Source organism: Xiphophorus hellerii, chromosome 22 (assembly GCF_003331165.1).
Source record: "Xiphophorus hellerii strain 12219 chromosome 22, Xiphophorus_hellerii-4.1, whole genome shotgun sequence".
Classification (NCBI taxonomy): domain Eukaryota; kingdom Metazoa; phylum Chordata; class Actinopteri; order Cyprinodontiformes; family Poeciliidae; genus Xiphophorus; species Xiphophorus hellerii.
In genome coordinates this window covers 16,752,911-16,770,676 of record NC_045693.1, presented here as the reverse complement: position 1 = coordinate 16,770,676, position 17,766 = coordinate 16,752,911, and the positions used below count along the sequence as shown (strand labels likewise).

Sequence of the window (17,766 nt, the reverse complement as noted above, 5' to 3'; positions counted from 1 at the left end):
TTCACAATATTGAACACGCATTTCAAATGGCTACAAACTAAGAGAGGGTGGAGACCCAAATTATACCAAGTTTGTTACATCTTTTAGCCCAAACAGAGCGTGAGCAGGGGGAAAAAAGTCACTATGGCAACAATGTAATCTGAGAATTCAAACAAACGATGGAAGGTCAGGACACATGTGCTTTCATTTAGGGGCGAGAGCTTGCCTTTTCACGTCGCTTCATTATTTACTTTCATGAAGTATTAGGTTGATGAGCAGCACCACCCACTCTCAGGCTTTCGGGTTGGCCCGGGCCTCCTCCCCTCTTCCTTCTGCCTTTCAAATAAAGATCCTACGTGCAAATCTAAACACATCCTCAGGTTCCTCTGTGGTTCCAGAAAACCAAATCATTTGCACTGACTGAACCCGGAGTACATATACTGTAGTTCACATGTTCATCATCTGGTAACTGTATTCAAATCGGGGGGATGTCACATCCTGCTCCAAAGGACAGGAAGTCGCTTGTGCTGAAGTGTGAGTCTAAAAAAAGCAAGTGGAACGTTTTTTGTTTTTTTTTTCCTCGTGAAGCTTTAAAACCAGCAGGGTCGGTGGCACAAGGGAGCACATGTCCTGTAATCAGACCACAGCTTGTAACAATCTGTAAAACAGCTTCTTAGTTGTGCATGGAAGTACAGAGTACGTCCTGCTGTTGTACTTTTAAAATCTCATCTCTAAAAATAAGGAGATGTTGTAAAACGTTATTTAAATAACACAGCAACGGAGTTGAGTATAAAGAAGTGCATAGTGTGTGTGTAGCAAAATTCGGTTATTGACAAGGTTTTGCAACAAAAGGCGAGGCCCTTCAGAAAACCTTTTCACGTCACAACCACTGACTTTATGGATTCTATTGTAGGTTATATGATAGAGGAAACACACATTAGTGCATAGCTGTGATGTGGTAGAAAAAAAATGTTTCACCTTTTTTTTTTTTTTTTTTTTTTACTAATGAAAACCAGACATTTGTGGTATGCATTTGTTTTCAGTTCCTTTTACTTTGACACCCTTAACTAAAATCCAGTGCAACAGCCTAATATAGTATTTAGAGTCTCAATATAAATAGTTGTAAAAAAAGAACATTACTACACATGCAGACCAGAGCAATAGAATGACCCAGTCACAGTCCAGACCGAAATCACAGTGAGAATCTGTGGCAAGAAATGAAAAATGACATTCACAGTCGATCTCCATCTGACCTGGCTGAGCTTGAGCTCATTTGCAAAGAAATCTGAGCAGAATTTTCCGTCTCTGGATGTGGAAAGTTGTAAAGGCACATATCCTAAAAAATGGGCAACTGTTTTTGCTGGCGAAAGTTGGTTCCACAAATACTATCCCTTACAGATGCATGCCACACTTTTCGCATTTTTATTTGTGAAAAAAAAACATGATTATCCATATCTGATTTTTCTTTCATTTCACAATTATGCAGCACTTAGTGTTGGACTGTCACAGCAAATTCTAATGAAAATGTGTAATGAGAAACTGTAAAACATTCACTGCTCTTACTTAGCTTTTGAAGGTACTGTAGAAGTCAAGCTTGAGTATTTTGTATGTAGTAATAACAAAAGATATTTGATCCTTCTTATCACACAGTAAGGAAAGTTAATAAAAGCTGTATTTGTCTGAATGGTCTTCAGGTGTTACCGTGTCTAAAAGCAGAGGGAAGGTTCAGATCAGTGAACATAAATCATTACTGCTCACACAAAGAAGGTGTAAGCCTATGTCATTAAAGCTTGACAGAGGCCGAGTAGGAAAAAAAATGTAAAAATATCTAAAGAATCGGAAATTGTATTTCACTCTGACAAATCTGGGTGCTGCATTTAAAAGCTGAGCTACAGGCTGGAGTCATTCAGTATCTCAGAACCCAGCTGCGACTGTGTGTGTGAGTGGGTGCATGGGTTCTTGGGTTAGCTGCACATCTGTGAAGTCCTCTCTTCCCCACACACTAATGCTAAGCTATATCCCATATACACGTTTTGGATCAACACAGTCAATGTTCCCACGCAGGCAACATATTTGGGAATGTTACATTTCAGCAGAACCTACAGCAAAAGTAAGGGGAAGTAAGGAGAAGACCTTCAGTAGCTGAACAAGCTTCCTTCATTCAGTCCTGACACACTGAAACATCTGCCTCGCCACAAACAAAACAACAGAAGCAGATAGCTTGACTCTTAGGCAACAGGAACCTCATACCAAGAGACAATTGCAAAACATTTATGATAGAAACAGGGTTCAAAAACAGAGGATGTGGAAAAACCCATCTGATTTTATTAAATGGATTGCATAGATAAGTCAGATTGTACAAAGTGTATTCTTAGTGTATTTTACTGAGCAGAATTCTCAATAACAGGAATATGTCTCAACAGTACTTATTGCATTATTATATCAATAAAATCTTTTACACATTTCTAAATGTTCCTCACTTGAGATTAATCATATTGTTACCGTTTTGACCAATATCTTGATAATTTAATATTAAGATAAATATAGCTGTTAAACAAATCCTAATTATAGTGAATTATAGTGAAAGCATAACTGCTGCATTCAAGAGTAGTCTGTGGTTTTTATTTGATCTCTCCACAGTCAGTGATGACTATTGTCTTGAGCACTCCCCCATCATGTAGACCAAAGGACTGCATCTTCATGACTGCATCCATGCCGTCCGTCACCTGCCCGAAGACCACGTGTTTTCCATCCAGCCTGCCAATTGAAACACAACAGCTCAGGCCCGTAAAGAGACACACTTGGATACAATGAGATTCTGTGAAGACGGACGAGTACCTACCACTCGGTTTTTGCTGTACAGATGAAGAACTGCGACCCGTTCGTGTGAGGCCCCGAGTTTGCCATCGAAAGCGTCCCTGCGGAGATCGAAACACCAAGTCGGAGCGTTGTCGCACTCCAGAACACCTTTGTGTCCCCTTTTACTTTACCCCTGATCCTGGGACATTAAGGCCTCACTGAAGCAGATGATAAAAGTCAAGAATTGTGTGAGGGGAAAAAGAGGCCTGTTTTTCTTCCTCCACGACTTACGCAATCTCTGATCGCACAACAGAACGAGCCCTGAAAAAATAAACTCCATGTGTAAAAAAAAATGTTGATCTGAGAAAAGAAATTATTTTGATTTGTGCATGTTGGCTCATTGAAAAGTAGGTCATTCACATCAGGATTGCAAAATCTATATGACCAGCAGTTTGTGTGGCTTCATGAGCTTAAGAACTGCCATCTAGTGGAGAGGAACAGTAAGTTCATCACTGGGTTTTATTGAGTTTTTATATATATATATATATATATAATTGCTGTTCATCTTCTTTAAATAAATCACAACATTCTGTCTGGTGAAGTCTGTCAGGCTTCAGGCCCATTTCCAAACTGCCTTCTCTTTTCTGAACAAAATAGTTTTCATTTAGCAAAGTCACTGGTGAATAACAATTGCATTTATGGAAAGTGTCAGTCTAATTTTTAACAGCATCACAGCAGTAAAATGACATTTAAGAATTTTAAATGACTGCCTTTTAATTGTTGATTCTGCCAAGTCTGCTGTATTTCATTATTTTGTTGCCTTCTGGTTTCATCTTTAGAAGGGAATATGTTCTCTTCACTGCTTTGCTGGTGATATTCACATCTATTTACATATAAATCTGATAATAAGCTACTTTTTAAAAGTGTTTGTATATATATTTTTTATATTAAAGCATGAAAATAAATTTTAGTAAATTGAAAATAAAAATGAAATCTTTATGTATGGGAGGCCACACTATATTCTAGGGCCCTTTGGCTCCTTATAGTCTTTCCCATGTGAAGAACCTAGGTGTAATTCTAGACAGTTCTTTTAAACATCAAAGAAACATCAAAGATGTCTTAAAAATCGGGAGAAAATCTTTATCACAACCATGCGGACTTATCTAACTCTGAGTAAAGGCATCACTCAGTCATCATCTGCAGCTGGTGCAGAATGTGGCGTCATCTCAACTTATCACAGGAACTTGGGAGCGGGGGTGTACAACTCCAGAGTTGGCTTCACTTCACTGGCCTCCTATTCAGTGTGGAATTGCCTAAGATTGTAATTTTAACTTGTAAGGTTCCCAACGGTCTGACCGTGTCAGATACGCAAGATCTTTTACATCACCAACTTTCATCTAGAACCACTGAGGTCTGACAACAACAACACTTTAAGATTTTTTTAACAGTGTAGGTCACAGATGTCAAACTCCAGGCCTCGAGGGCTTCTGTCCTGCCACTTTTAGATGTGTCTCTGATATCATTAGCTGGACTCTGGGGAACTGGACAGCGCTGAGAAGCTAATTCAGTCATATGATTCAGGTGTGTCGGACCAGTGGAACATCTAAAAGTTGCAGGACCGTGTGCATCTAGGCCTGGAGTTTTACACCCCTTTTATAGTTGATTACACCTCTTCTGTTACTATTCCTATGTTGTGAAGCGGCTTGCCTTTTCTGGTCCCGGTCTTTCAACTCGAGCATAGATTGATGACATAACTTTATATATATCTGTTTTTATTTTTTATACCAGCTGCATTTTATTGTCTTCTTTAATTGACTAGTTAATTTAACACTTTTATTTCTTCAGTTGTTAAGGTGATATTGACCATAAAAGCAAAACCCAGGCGTGAGAAACCAGAGGGTGTTTGTCAGAGGATTAAGACAATGTACTTCCAACTGATGGGCAGAGAACCAGGAAAACATGGTTTGCCACGTCAGGATTATTTTTTTATCCGCAGAATAATCAGTTGGGAGAAAGTCTTCATCACAACCATGCAGACTGATCTAACTCTGTGTAAAGGTATCACTCAGTCATCATATCACGTATAAAAACGTGATAGCAAAATGTGCTGGCTTATACCTGGACCGGTGTGTTTTATCTTGAAGTTCTCATCTTTGAATGTTTTTCCATATATAGACTTGCCTCCTGTGCCATTGTTGTTGGTGATATCTCCTCCCTGTGACAGAAAACACAAAGAATGGTCACCACTCTGCAACTTTTCTTTTTAAATACTGTACATCACGTTGCATTATTTTGTCTCTTTTTTAAAAAAAAAACCCTCACCTGACACATGAAGTCAGGGATGATCCTGTGAAACCTGCAGCCTCTGTATCCAAAGCCATGTTCTCCTGTGCACAGGGATCTGAAATTTTCTATTCACAATTAAATTTTCATTAGTTATAAGAAATAAATCTTTTTTTTTTTTTGCATGTTTCTTTAAAATTATACCTGCAGTCTTTGGCACTACCTCCGCGTTCAGCTGCCAGATAACACAGACAAATGAGTTAATATGAGTTATGAGAGTGGAATCGACGTCTATGAAAGAGGCTAGTGTGTTAGCTGGAGCTACCTCAATGATTACTTTTCCAAGAGGTTCGCCGTCGGCCTCAATGTCCAGAAACACGACGGGGTTCTTGACGGGGCCTGAGGAGACCAGCCTGGCAGCAGCGAGACCCAGCGGGCCGTACCGCAGGCGGTTTTTAATTTGTAACATATATTTAGTTGGCTGAATGCAGAGGAACCACCAGCGTCTCTACGGCCGTAGGTGCTGGTGCTGTTTACATGTGACGTCACAGCAAGGAGGCAGACCTGCCGCAGAGTGAAACAGCGACACCACGAGGAAGGTAGTAAAATGACAAGACCAACTTTATTTTGTTTCCTCTATTTGCTCCAAATGTTTGGCTATTTCTAGCTGACTTCAAAGCAGTTCAGTTATGTTAATGATTTCCGCTATTCGTGCTAAAACAAAAAGTAGGGTTTTTATGTTGCAACACTTTATTTGGCCCTGGATGTTGGCAAGACAACTAAACAACTAAACAACTAAAATTAATTATTATTAATTAATGAAGGAACTTTAATAAAATAAATATATTCATGTGTATTTTCGAGAAGGACTTTTTTTTTTTTTTAGCAGTGAACATATACAATGCTGTGCAAATTTTGTGTGCCATCCAAGCACATTGTTTTTTCTTGGTTTCTTCAATTAACATTAATCCAGATCAGTTGGTTCTGGAAGCTAAAACTAACCTGAAGGGAGCCAAGGGCAAAAACTTACCCCCACCCCCATCCCACCTTTAAAGTTTATGCTAACTCCATTTTGCGAACCAGTCATCATGTTTGCATTGGATAGTTATTTAAACCAATGATGATTTACACAGGAAATAGAAGTAGGAGCTGGTGCACCACCAATGATCTTCCTGTATCTGAGAATGGAACATGTAAAGTATTTCAGCTCAAAGGAACTGCTTAAAAGAAAGAAAAAAAGAGAAAGAGAAAGAAAAACAATAGCCTTCACCTAAATTACAATATCTCTTTGCCTTTCACGCTAGTGACTTTACATCAGGCACCGATTCAAATGCTACACTAGGGAAAGTGCTGAAATAGTCTCTTGCTGCTTCTGGTTTCTGTGACCTAATTGTGGACTCAGTGTACGCCTCCTGGTTTTATGTTGTTTTTTATTTAGGCCTTGTATTCTACATGCATGGGCAAATAAAACCCAATAAGATGTTAATTTAATATATTTAATGCTTTTCATCTTCTGTCCTCAGTGCCTGATTCATATATGAAAACCACGAATGGCACATTACCTCCTACATCTGTTTCCCACGTTAATAGTCATTAACTTTTTATGAAAAAAAAACAAAACAAACTTGCTGACAATATAGGAGTCATACAATTCCAGTTGGACTTTCTTGAACTACCAGTTAGCTTCACCATGCATGACCAGCTAACATTGATTCAGGCAACATGAAGACACCAAGACATTTGAGAATTGTAAGTAAGATTTTACTGTTTATGATGTTTAAACAGAGCATTGCTTCAGTGAATCTGACATATGCCTTTGAATATGATCTCAGTGCTTCTTCAAGCATGTCTCCAAACTTTAATTTTTCTAGCATATTTTCCTTCATTTCATTCATTCTGTTTTATTTCATAAAAAAAAAAAAACTTGACAAAAATGTTTTATTTCTCATATATATTATAAGGGTTGTTATATTTCTGTACTCTTTAATTTGTGATAGTTTTTTCTCACAACAAATAAATGTGATCAAATTCAATTCCTTTAATTATGTTACTCTGATAAGAAATTATTAGTTTTAGCCTTTGTAAACATTTTACAGTTTGTACAGATAGCATGTTAAAACAAAAGCCCATAAGCAGTTTAGTGTGTTTCATCTGAATACATATTTATTAGATAAATATTAGGATGTCACATCATCTAACTACATACAGATTTGCAAGACTAAAAATCACAATGTTCTTCTGACCAGTTTAGAATATGAAATGATTGTACACAGAATGTACAAAAACCAAATAAGACAATTGCCACTTGTGCCAATCGCTTCAGATTGTACCTTTACAGCACATTTGCCAAAGTTACAAATTTGACAAAATTTTTGTTTCTACAAACTGTAAATTTTTGGATGCCACACTCGGGAGCCACCCGAGACTCAGTTATACCTCAAAAGCTTTTTTTTTTTTTCTTTAATAATTTTGTAGCACCTTTAAAAAGTACACAGGTAAGAGTGAAAAACACAGAGGTTTAACATTACTCAAAGCAAAACCCTCTTTTTTTCTGTTCCTGAATCCCGTGAGGAAGGTGGAATTAAGTATCTTACATTGAACAGGCGTGGTTAGAGAGGTCTGCACAGAGGCAATCAAACACAGACTGGTTTTCCCAATGCAACGTCTGACAGGAGGATGCAAGCTTTACAAATTCTAAATACACTATGCACACTCCCACTGGAGAAAAATGAATACATTTCTGTTAATGTGTCTCTATTTTGTCATTTACATTATGTACAAATATCCCTTACATCCCCAAGCCCTGCCCAAAAATCCCCCCGTAAGGAGAATCCTCCTCAGAGTTCATTTTACAATATCAGCCATCCTCTCTTTGAGATCCCTCTGTTTCATTTTCAACATCCGCCATCAGAAAATACAAATCGGATCGCAAAATTACAAGACATGATTCTGTGGGAGCTTATATGTATCATCACACACTGTGCAGGGGGTGTAAAATCTCCCAACGCGGCAGTGCATCGTCTTAAAACACAATTTGATTCTGGAAGGTGATCTGAACTGAAATTGGGAAGCTTCTTTTTGCTAAACAAATAGTTTTTTACTGCATTACAACTGCATAAACCAAATCGGACTGGTCGTGAAAAAACAAAAAACAAAACAGAAAAAGACACTGGACAAGAATAATTTAAAACAATAGAAAATATGATGAAAATACACAAATTCTGCTAAGTGTGGAGATAAAACGCTCGTTATCAGGTCTCGTTTTGCACATTCTCACTTTAAATAAAGAGGACGAGGTCGCGTGTTACGACAGTAAAGAAAATAGATTTTTTTCAGACAAATTTGGACCGTGAAGCTGCATAAACAATCCTTTAGAAAGAAACACAAAGCTTAATTAAAGCTGATCTGATTTTACATACATATAGAATATAAAAATAAGAAAAATACCTCAGAATAGCCTGCAGGGTAGTTTTAAATATTCTTTCTGCTGATGCATTGTAACAGGTTTGGGGTTAAAATACACAATACACTCAGTACAAGGCCAGTGACAGTGCATAGGGATAGATTTCTTACAATATTAGGTTGTTATCAGGGATTGTGTATGTGTGTGTGAGCATGTGCAGGCCTGGACAGACACACAGTACCATGACGTAGCCACTAATAGTTTTAGGTACAGCACTGTACAGTCACAAGGGGATATAATACACACGACAAGTCTGCTGGATCATCATGCACAATGTTTTTTTTTTTTACCTAAAAGTATGCTGTTTAAAGGTTAAAACATGACAAAAGGAAATCATGTACACCTACACATGTTTGTCTTCCTTTGTTTCGCCGTGTTGGAAAACACTGCGATTTAAAATGGTCGGATCGGATTAATTACAATGAGCGGTGACGATCAAACATTAACAAGGACAACGAGACCATCAGATCATGAGATTTAAAATGAAGCCCCACAAATGAAGACATGATCGCTTGAGCACGTTTGGGCTGGACAAAGACAATAAGGAGTGTTGGCACACATGCACTTGTGATGAAAATGGTGCAAAACTTGACAAGGAAGGGCAAATTATCACGGGGGCGCGGGGTACAATAACGCCACCAACGCTCTTCTGCTTTTTTCTCCTACTCTCTGCCTTTCACATGAACTCATAAGCAAAGGAAAAACTGGACGTGTTCAAGTGCATCTCAATGAATCAGAAAACCATCAAAAAGTGGATCTGCTTCAGTAATGCTAAAAGGGAAACTCACTGTATAAATTCAGTACACAAACTAATGTGATCCTGAGATTTATTTCTGTTAATTTTGATAATGATGACTTACAGTTGATGAAAGGCTACACAACAGTCTCAGAAAATTCTATTATATGTTATAAATTAAAAATATGTTTATGTAATGTACGGTATACTCTCAATACCTTGTTGGGCTTTTTGTTGCATGAATTACTGCATTTGTGAGAATGATAGTGCTGAGAAAACCCAGGTTACATCTGCATCGATGACTCTTCTCTCTCATCTTCCTGTGTAGCACACCATTTGATGAGGTGAGTTTCCTAGTAGTGGTACTATGGTCACTACACCAGGTACCGGTTCTTTTGACACTGTTGGCAGTTGCCAAGTCCTGCTTAGGAAATGTATCAGGATCTCCATAATGCTTGTCAGCAAAGGAAGCTTGTCAGGGAAGTGTGAAGTGCTTTAAAAAAATACTGGTAGGCAGCATACTTTTTTCTTCCACTCAACTTTCCATTTAAATGCCTGGATTCTGAACTCAGTGAACAGCAAGATTCTTCAATTTTGACTTACCTTCATTGTTGACGGCGTCAAATCAGCAGCTTTCCATATTATTGTGTAGGCCATAATATAAAATGTCTATATTTACAAAAACAAGTTTTTTTGTTTCATGTAATATTCTAGTTTTCTAAGATTCTAAATTCTGGGTTTTCATTCACCAATAGGACATGATCATCAAAATTAACACAAAACGTTTGAAATATTTTACTCAAGAGTTTAATGCTTCCATGTAATGTGAGATGTTTATGCATTTCTTTATGAAATAAACGGCTTTGCTTTGGTCCGTACACAAACAAGAACAGAAATCAAGAAAGAACTTGTAGGATAATCCTAGCGTAGCTTGCTACTTTTGTGGTATTTCAGAACTACATTTAAACCTAGTTAACATTACTTTTAACAAAAGGTCTGTTTATCTTTTTCACTTTTATGCTAGTAAGTGCACTGGGTCAAACATAGGTACAAGTGATTTTGTTTTACATTCAAATTTTATTCTACAATTCACTGCAAATGAAATTGCCCTATGTTGTCAATAATAACTAGAAGCTAATAAATGGTATAAATTGAAGTGAGCTATTTTAATTCAATTAGGGAAGTTTAATAAATTAACTTTTCAATGATATCCTAATTTATTGACATGCACTTGTACACAGACAAACATGCAACGCTGCACAACATGTGCTCACTTCCTCTGCAGACACAGATATCAGTGCTCTGAGTCAGAAGAGTTACTCAGCTGTCACACACACATACTGGGAAGTCTGGGGTTGTGTGTGTAGAAGATTTGGAAGAACAAATTTAGTTTGGGTTCAAAAAGACACTTTTACAACACAATGGCTTTCCCTCTGACTCCTCTAGTGTCAAGAGGAAAATTATATATATATATTAAAAAAAAAAGAAAAGAAAGCTACAACACAAGGCTTCTGTCTCCTCCGTGTTGTCATGTATGATTATAGCTGCACAGTTTTCAGTTGAAAAGTCACATATATATACAATATATATATATATATATATATATATATATATGCTCATATACACATATAATGTATGTGTATATAATATATAAATATTTTTATATCAATTTAGTGCCCACCAACATGGCTACGAATGGTGGAGCCAGAGGAGGTGGAACTGGTGTGTGGAATCTTTACACAAGCCGAGTAAAAATGGGGGAGTGCAGGGATCGAGTGTTGACGTCCCGCTTCCTTCACAGCCGTGCTCCTGTGCCGCACGCCCGTCTTCAACACGGAAACAGTTCGAGCAAGTCCGCGTACGTGAAAACAGGTAGCTGCTCCAAGTGTTCACAGGAAGAGGGCGAGGAGGGGCTAGTTGTTCTCAAAAAGGGAGAGTAGGTCGTCGTTGCTGTTGGAGGGAAGGTCGGGGGGGTCCAGGTAGGAGAGTAACTCTTCCGGGTTGGCTAGCTCTGGAAGCAGCTGAGAGGAAAAAGAGGAAAAAATAAATAAATCAGTGACGGCAAGTCGCCTTCGGTGTCTAGTTTCAGTTCAGTTGTCTTCATAAGCGATTTGTGGTAATCAAAGCAGACAGCAAAGAGAGATGAGAGCAGCTGTAGCAGACATTGTTAGCTGTTAAAACAGGTAGCTTACGGCACCCAGAGCAAGGCTCACTTACATCCAGGGAGGGTTCGGGCATGTCCTGAGCTCCCTGAGCCATCTGCGTGTCTGAGGAGGGGTTAAAGCTCAGGTCGCCGTGGGGATGGCTGTTCTGGCCAGGGTGCTGCTGCTGAGGCTGCGGCTGTGGCTGCGGCTGGCGAGGTGGCTGTGATGATTGGGCGCTGTGATGCAGGGGCTGCCCTGACTGGCCGCTGTGATGTAAGGGCGGCCCTGATTGGCTGCCAGGGTGCGGGGACGCATGCATGCTCGGCTGCATGGAGTTATGGGACTGATCTGAATGGGACATCTGCAGGTGCGAAATGCAAACAGAAAGCCAGAGAGTGAAAAGGAAGGATAAGGTACAAGATCGGAAGACACAGAGGAGGAGGATAACGTGTTAAGGCGGGAGGAGGAGGGGAGACTAAATGAGCATGAATAATGTGGAACAGGCCTTTAAGATGGAAGCATAAGCATGTGAGCATGACTGAGCACACATGCTGGTTTACAGGGACAAGCTGCACCTTGTTCAGATTACAAGACTGTGGTTTCATTTTAGCACGACATCTGCAGAGTTTCTTCTCATAAAATGTAACACAAAGATAGATTTACAGGATACAACAGCAGGATTTATAACCCTGACATTTTTCTATTTCTTATTTTGTCACGTTATAACTACAAGTTTTACTTGAATTTTACAAGAATGACTGCCACAAAATAGTGCATATTTGTGAGGTGCAAAGAAAATGAGATAAAACTTGTTCTACAATTATTTACTCAGCAAAATCTGAAATGTGTGGCCGGCATAAGTCTACACTCCGCTTTATTTAAGTTCTCCAGGAAAATAATCACAAAAAAAGAGGTAAGCTTGTCACAAATCATGTGGAGGATACAGCAAAGATTATACTAAATAAACCACAAAAAAACAACCCTACTTCAAAATATTGTTTAGCAGAATGATGGGGTGGTGCTGCTTTTCTTCAGCAGTAGCAGTGATGGCTTTCAGCTGTTCTTGCAGCTAATGTGGTTTAATAAAATGACTCAACAAGTCATAATTATGTACATAAAATCCTATTAACTCATAAGTTTTTTGTAGTAACATGACAAAATGTCAACCTACTCTTTCAAGGCATTGCTTATTTCAGGACTCGAGTGCAACAATCTCTTTTTTCACAAGTTACAGCGATGTACTCACCGCATCGTTCATGCCGTGGCTAAGCGGCTTGTCCTGGGGGAGGAGACCACCGGGTCCATCAGGGGGATGGGACAGCTGTGGGCCGTGGATGAAATCATTCATGGGAGGACCACCTCCTCCTCCTCCAACGCCACCGCTAACGGATGGGTTCCCGTTAGGAAAGTCAAAGCTACCTTGATTGTGGTAGTTGTTGCCTACAGAAAAAAAAAAAAAAAACAAAAAGGAGAAAAAGCTTGTTTGTAACAGAGAACACGTGCCTGAGGGCTTTAAAAAAAACAGAATGTCTAACAATTGTTACTTTATTACTGCAGAGAAACAAGTATCAGAGAAGAAACAAATTAAAGTGGCTGTTCCTTCTGGCTGTTCGCTTGTTTAAAACACAGGAGACACATCTGTCATTTCAGCTGAAGACAAAATGAAAAAAAAAAACAGGGTTCTGCTATATTTTTAATACTTTAACTTCATATTTTTCCAGACTCAAAGTGATAAGAGTTCCTGACCCAGTTTAGATTCATTTTTTAAGTAGACATAAAAAATTCATTATGAATTTACCACTGATATGGACGGATGTGGGAGGAACAGAGGAAGGAATGTGAAGATAGATTGACAGACAGGTGACAGAGCAGACGATGGAGGGATCCATGACAGACATATACAACATGTGTAGACAATGGATGATGGAATAAAGGGTGGAAATGAAAACACTTGTTTTCTTTCCACTCTGAATAAACCTTTGCTTCCTTGACTGCTTCTTGGTACCTGCTCCGGGGTAATCTCCGTTTCCGCTGGGATGCTGTCCAGGATGGTGGGGGTAGGAACTTGGACCCGGACCTGGCCCCTGCCCGGGTCCTGGTCCGTGTCCTGGACCGGGCCCCAACTGAGCGATCATGTCCATCACGTTGGGCATGGTCATCTGACTTGGACTCATAGTCTTAAAGCGCTTCGCCAGCGGTCCGTCTGGATCCTCCTTGATGTGCAGCTCAGACTTGATGGGAACTGGTCTCCAGCTACATGTGGGGTCTATAGTGACCTCTTCAAAGTCTGAACTGTTGGAAGAGACAGCAGACCGTGTTAGTTTGAAACACACACATTAAATGAAGACTAATTAACCTTTTAAGAAGAGAAACTTACTTTTGGATGGCATTAAGAATACCCCACATATACTGGTCAACCTCCAGACCTTCTAATAATGCTGTTTTACTAAAGGGAGAATAAACAACAACTATTAGAGTAATTCTCAATAACTCCAAGTTTTACTTTCAGAAAAGACCAGACTTTCACCTACTTGCACACAGGACACCTCCATGTCCCTCTCTCACAGTTGAGCTGCAAGTAGGACTCCAAATCGAAGCACTGAAGAGGGCAACAAGCAGCTGTTAGAAAAACCTTCTGTCTTTATTGTTTTTACCTGCTCTCCAAGGTCAAAACAAACCTGCACGTGTTTGCAGTCGTGGCCCCGCGCGGGGAGCTGGATGCGTCGAAAGGTAATGGGACATTTTAGCGATACTTTGATGGCCGTCTGCTCCACGCCGTCCTCTCCGTTGAGAGTGGTGTTGCCCGCCGACGCCGCTACGCTGCTGAAGTTCCTCTTAACTGCAGACGAGACGTGTTTCAGAGGGAAATTTGGTTTGTGGACAGTGGCAGGTGTTTGTTGACGGCTGTTTTAGAAAATGAACATAAAGAGATCCAAGCTGCAGTAATGAGTCATACTCTTGGTGATGCAGTGTTCTGCAGGAAGGAGCCTCTTCTTCAAGAGCCCCTGGAGGACAGAGCGCACAGATGGCCTGTGGACCAGCTGCAGCACAAACAGGTGGGACTGGAGCGCAACAAGAGAGAGAGTTAGCCACCTGCTTCTTCTGTGTAGTACACTGAATGGAAGAGATGCATCTCATTGTGCTTGCTGTGACCACTCACACAACAGCAGGCGGTGACCGTGATCTGGATGGTGTTCCTCCCCGGCTGGCAGACGTGCTTCAGGTGCAGTGGCTTGTGGGAAGTTTTGTTGTCGCCTCTCTCGATGGTGAGCGGCGTGGCGTTCACGCTGACCTGGACGGAGGCCGGCCAGTTGGTGTTCATTTGTCTGTCTTCATGATGGTAGCACTTAAACTGGAGTTCAAGATCTGACCTACAAGAGAAGCAATAATATGACAGTTATGTATAGTGTATGGATGACTTGATAATGTATTAAGAAACAATTAACTTTTATTTATTTTTACATTTTGTGAGTTCAAAACCATAAACCTCACTGCAGTGACAGACTGACACAAACAGGATAAACCTTTTTTCTTTCAGAATAAAAATCAGAAAAGGCATTACTATATAGAAATATCTTTCACTGAATTTACTGACAAACATCTTTTGGGCTGTATCTCTGCAAACTAGACGCTGTAATTCTTTCCCACATTTCTTTTCAAATCAGCTCAAATTCAGTTTATATGGAGAGCATCAGATAACATATATTTTTAATTGAATTCCAGTTTGAACTTTGACTGGGCCAGTCTAACACATGAATGTAGTTTGATGTGAATCGTTGTAACTCGGGTTGCATGGTTAGGGTTATTTTCTGTTAGAAGATCAACTTCTGCTCTAAAGTCACAAAATGTTCCTATTCGTGTAGAAGAACAGCATTGCACGAGGCTGCCTCCATCATGTTTTAAATTGGGGAATGCATGTTATATTATAATATTAATATTATAACTAATATTAATCAATAATTGGTTGGATAGAATTTTGGTCATATCAAAGGTTAAACATAAAAGTGCAACAGAGGTTTCATATCTTTTCTTTTCAGTAAAAACTGTTGAAAAACTATACACCCTTTTTCATTTGTTTACCAGTTATGCACTACATTGTGAGCCTAAAGAAAAAAAAATTAAAATCCACAGCAATACATGAAATGTTTAGGTAACAAAATGTGAAAAGGTTAGGAAGAAACACTCATTGCATGTAGGTGAAGTGAACTAAGCTCATGACTTGTTTCTCTAAAACTCTAAAACACGGTTTAAATGTACCTCCACATGAGAGTCTGGTGGACGGAGGGTCGCAGATGGAAGACGTGGTTACTGACAGCCAGGTTGTGCTCCAGGCGGAACGGTTCCAGCACCACCCCGTCCCTAACTGGGAACGTCAGCCGCAGCTCCTCGTTCGGGTTGCCTAAAGCGGAGAAACACTCTTTAATCCTTGCACGTGAAGACTAGCAGGGAAAAATAATAAAAAAAATACTCAGAATATGTGAACCCCTTTGTTTTAGACCTGCTGCCTAACTCACCCGGAGGGGGCGGAAGTGCTGTCATATTTGGTTTCATGTCGGGTGGGAAGGGGGGCTTCACGTCCTGGTTTGGCGACAGATAAGGGGGAATACTGCTTCCTGGGGTCATGGGAGGTGTTGGGTTTCCAGGGACTGGAGAGTGCGGGTAGTTACCAGGCCTCGGGGGCTGTGAAAAACAGGAAAGGGCAATAATAAAAGTTTATTATTGCACTTTTACTACAAGTAAACTTGCACTTTTATTATTGCAAGTTTACTACACAAAGTAAAATAATTTGTTCAGGGGACAGCTGAAATTGAATGGTCTGAAAGGAGAAAGTTAAAACACACCCCACTGCCTTGGTTGTAGGAGTATCCGCCACCAGTGAAGCTAGTGTTCTGACCATTGAATGGTTCTTGCTGTGGGTGTAAATAAAAAACAATGATTGTTAAGTTTCCAGGCAGCTACAAATTAGTTTGACGCTAACTGTGGCAGGAAGAGTGGAGAGTAAAGCTGGTGTGGGAAAACTGACCTTGTAGTACTGGCTCATGGGCATACCAGGGGGGTATTGTCCTTGACCCTGCTGCACTGGCATCCGCTGGCTGGGGTAGTTAGGGGAAGGCAGCGGCCTGGAGGGATTTGATGAGGAGTACTGTCCCTGCTGAGGCTGGAACTGGCTGTTTGGCCCATACTGCTGACCCCCGTAACTCCCCTGAGTATTGAAAGTCAAAGACATTCTAGTTGGAAATGACAGGTGGTGTTATTCTGAATGTGGTGCAATTGCTTGAAGGTTTCACTGACCTCCCCAGGATACGGCCTCTTCATCCCCTGCATGGGAATGCCTTGTCGTGGCCCACCAGGGTAACCTTGCTGAGGCATCCTCTGACTGGGACCTCCAAAAGGCCCCATGCCTGGTGTTCGAGCCTGGCTCATGGCTATTGGAGGGCCACTCATGTTGGGGTTGTTCATGCCTGAGCCCATGGCGGCTGGGTTCATACCTCCAGGAGGCCCTCGGGGGCCCGGCTGGTTCATGAACTGACTGTTGTAGGCTGGTGCAGGGCCCATCTGGAACGACGGGCACATCTGCCAGGTGATAAAAGGTTTAAGTGTTAAACAGACTTTATTTGGGTCACAAGCAGGCAGATGGATGGATGGATGTTCTCAGGTGGGTTCTGTACCTGTCCGTACTGGTTCATCTCTTTATTCTGCGTTTCCTGCAGAGCAGCCACAGTGGCAGTCGCTGTGGCCGTGGCTGTGGCAGCAGCTGCAGCTACAGCTGCAGCAGCAGCTGCAGCAGCAGGGGGTGTGAAGTCACCAGGGGGGCGTGTGTGGGTTGTCATTCCCATACCGCCAGGAGGGGGGTTGGGGCCTCCAGAGTAACTAAAAACAAAATTAAAAAATCAATCGTTATGCTAAAGTCTAATCAGACCTGTTTTCTGTTTGAGTATTCACACCTGACCTCACTTCTCACAGCTCTAGTCAGGCTTCCTACAAATCTACTTCCGCTTCAGTTGTATTGACACTCTATGACAGTATGAAAGTCTGAGTACAGAGGGAGTTTTAGCTTAATTACACATGGGGGTCTCTCACCAGCAGACACAGAGTGCACAGAAAAAACAGTTGCAAAAACCTGCAAAGCAGGCAAGGACACCCGAGTTTTCTTTTGCCAAATTTTATTTTAATGCCTGTTATTCTTGGTCTGTTGTCCACTTATCCGTGGACAAGATCGGTTTCACAAATAAGTATTGATCATCTCGACAATCGTGAATCACCCAAAATGAAGGAAATCGGGGCTATCAACCTGCGCACCCCTAAAAACGCCCCCCTGCCACTCACTAAAGCTCCTCAGAGAAACACTGTTTTAGCAAGTA

The 17,766-nt window shown here is 40.6% G+C and overlaps 2 protein-coding genes across 8 annotated transcripts in view; both read right to left on the bottom strand.

Moving 5' to 3' along the window:
* Positions 1–2,282: 2,282 nt before the first annotated feature.
* On the bottom strand, positions 2,283–5,607 carry ppifa (peptidylprolyl isomerase Fa). The gene is made up of 6 exons (XM_032552585.1): positions 5,387–5,607; positions 5,266–5,296; positions 5,101–5,189; positions 4,897–4,993; positions 2,822–2,897; positions 2,283–2,736 (listed from the first exon to the last, which is right to left on the bottom strand). Exons 1-6 carry the CDS (start codon positions 5,528–5,530, stop codon positions 2,601–2,603), a joined length of 573 nt encoding a protein of 190 aa, XP_032408476.1. The 5' UTR covers positions 5,531–5,607; the 3' UTR covers positions 2,283–2,600.
* A 1,477-nt stretch (positions 5,608–7,084) lies between these two features.
* Positions 7,085–17,766, bottom strand: part of zmiz1a (zinc finger, MIZ-type containing 1a) — a 125,168-nt gene continuing 114,486 nt past the window's right edge. For 6 of the 7 annotated variants that reach the window (XM_032552938.1, XM_032552939.1, XM_032552941.1 and 3 more), the window contains 15 exons: positions 17,074–17,275; positions 16,697–16,978; positions 16,428–16,607; positions 16,246–16,314; positions 15,919–16,084; positions 15,662–15,803; positions 14,565–14,775; positions 14,361–14,466; positions 14,083–14,243; positions 13,936–14,003; positions 13,782–13,850; positions 13,410–13,696; positions 12,651–12,844; positions 11,478–11,765; positions 7,085–11,281 (listed from right to left, as the gene is read on the bottom strand). In XM_032552938.1, the coding sequence (XP_032408829.1) occupies positions 11,174–11,281; positions 11,478–11,765; positions 12,651–12,844; positions 13,410–13,696; positions 13,782–13,850; positions 13,936–14,003; positions 14,083–14,243; positions 14,361–14,466; positions 14,565–14,775; positions 15,662–15,803; positions 15,919–16,084; positions 16,246–16,314; positions 16,428–16,607; positions 16,697–16,978; positions 17,074–17,275 (2,533 nt within the window). In that variant the 3' untranslated portion in view covers positions 7,085–11,173. The remainder of the gene's footprint in view (positions 11,282–11,477; positions 11,766–12,650; positions 12,845–13,409; positions 13,697–13,781; positions 13,851–13,935; positions 14,004–14,082; positions 14,244–14,360; positions 14,467–14,564; positions 14,776–15,661; positions 15,804–15,918; positions 16,085–16,245; positions 16,315–16,427; positions 16,608–16,696; positions 16,979–17,073; positions 17,276–17,766) is intronic. The other variant, XM_032552942.1, reaches the window with a different exon arrangement.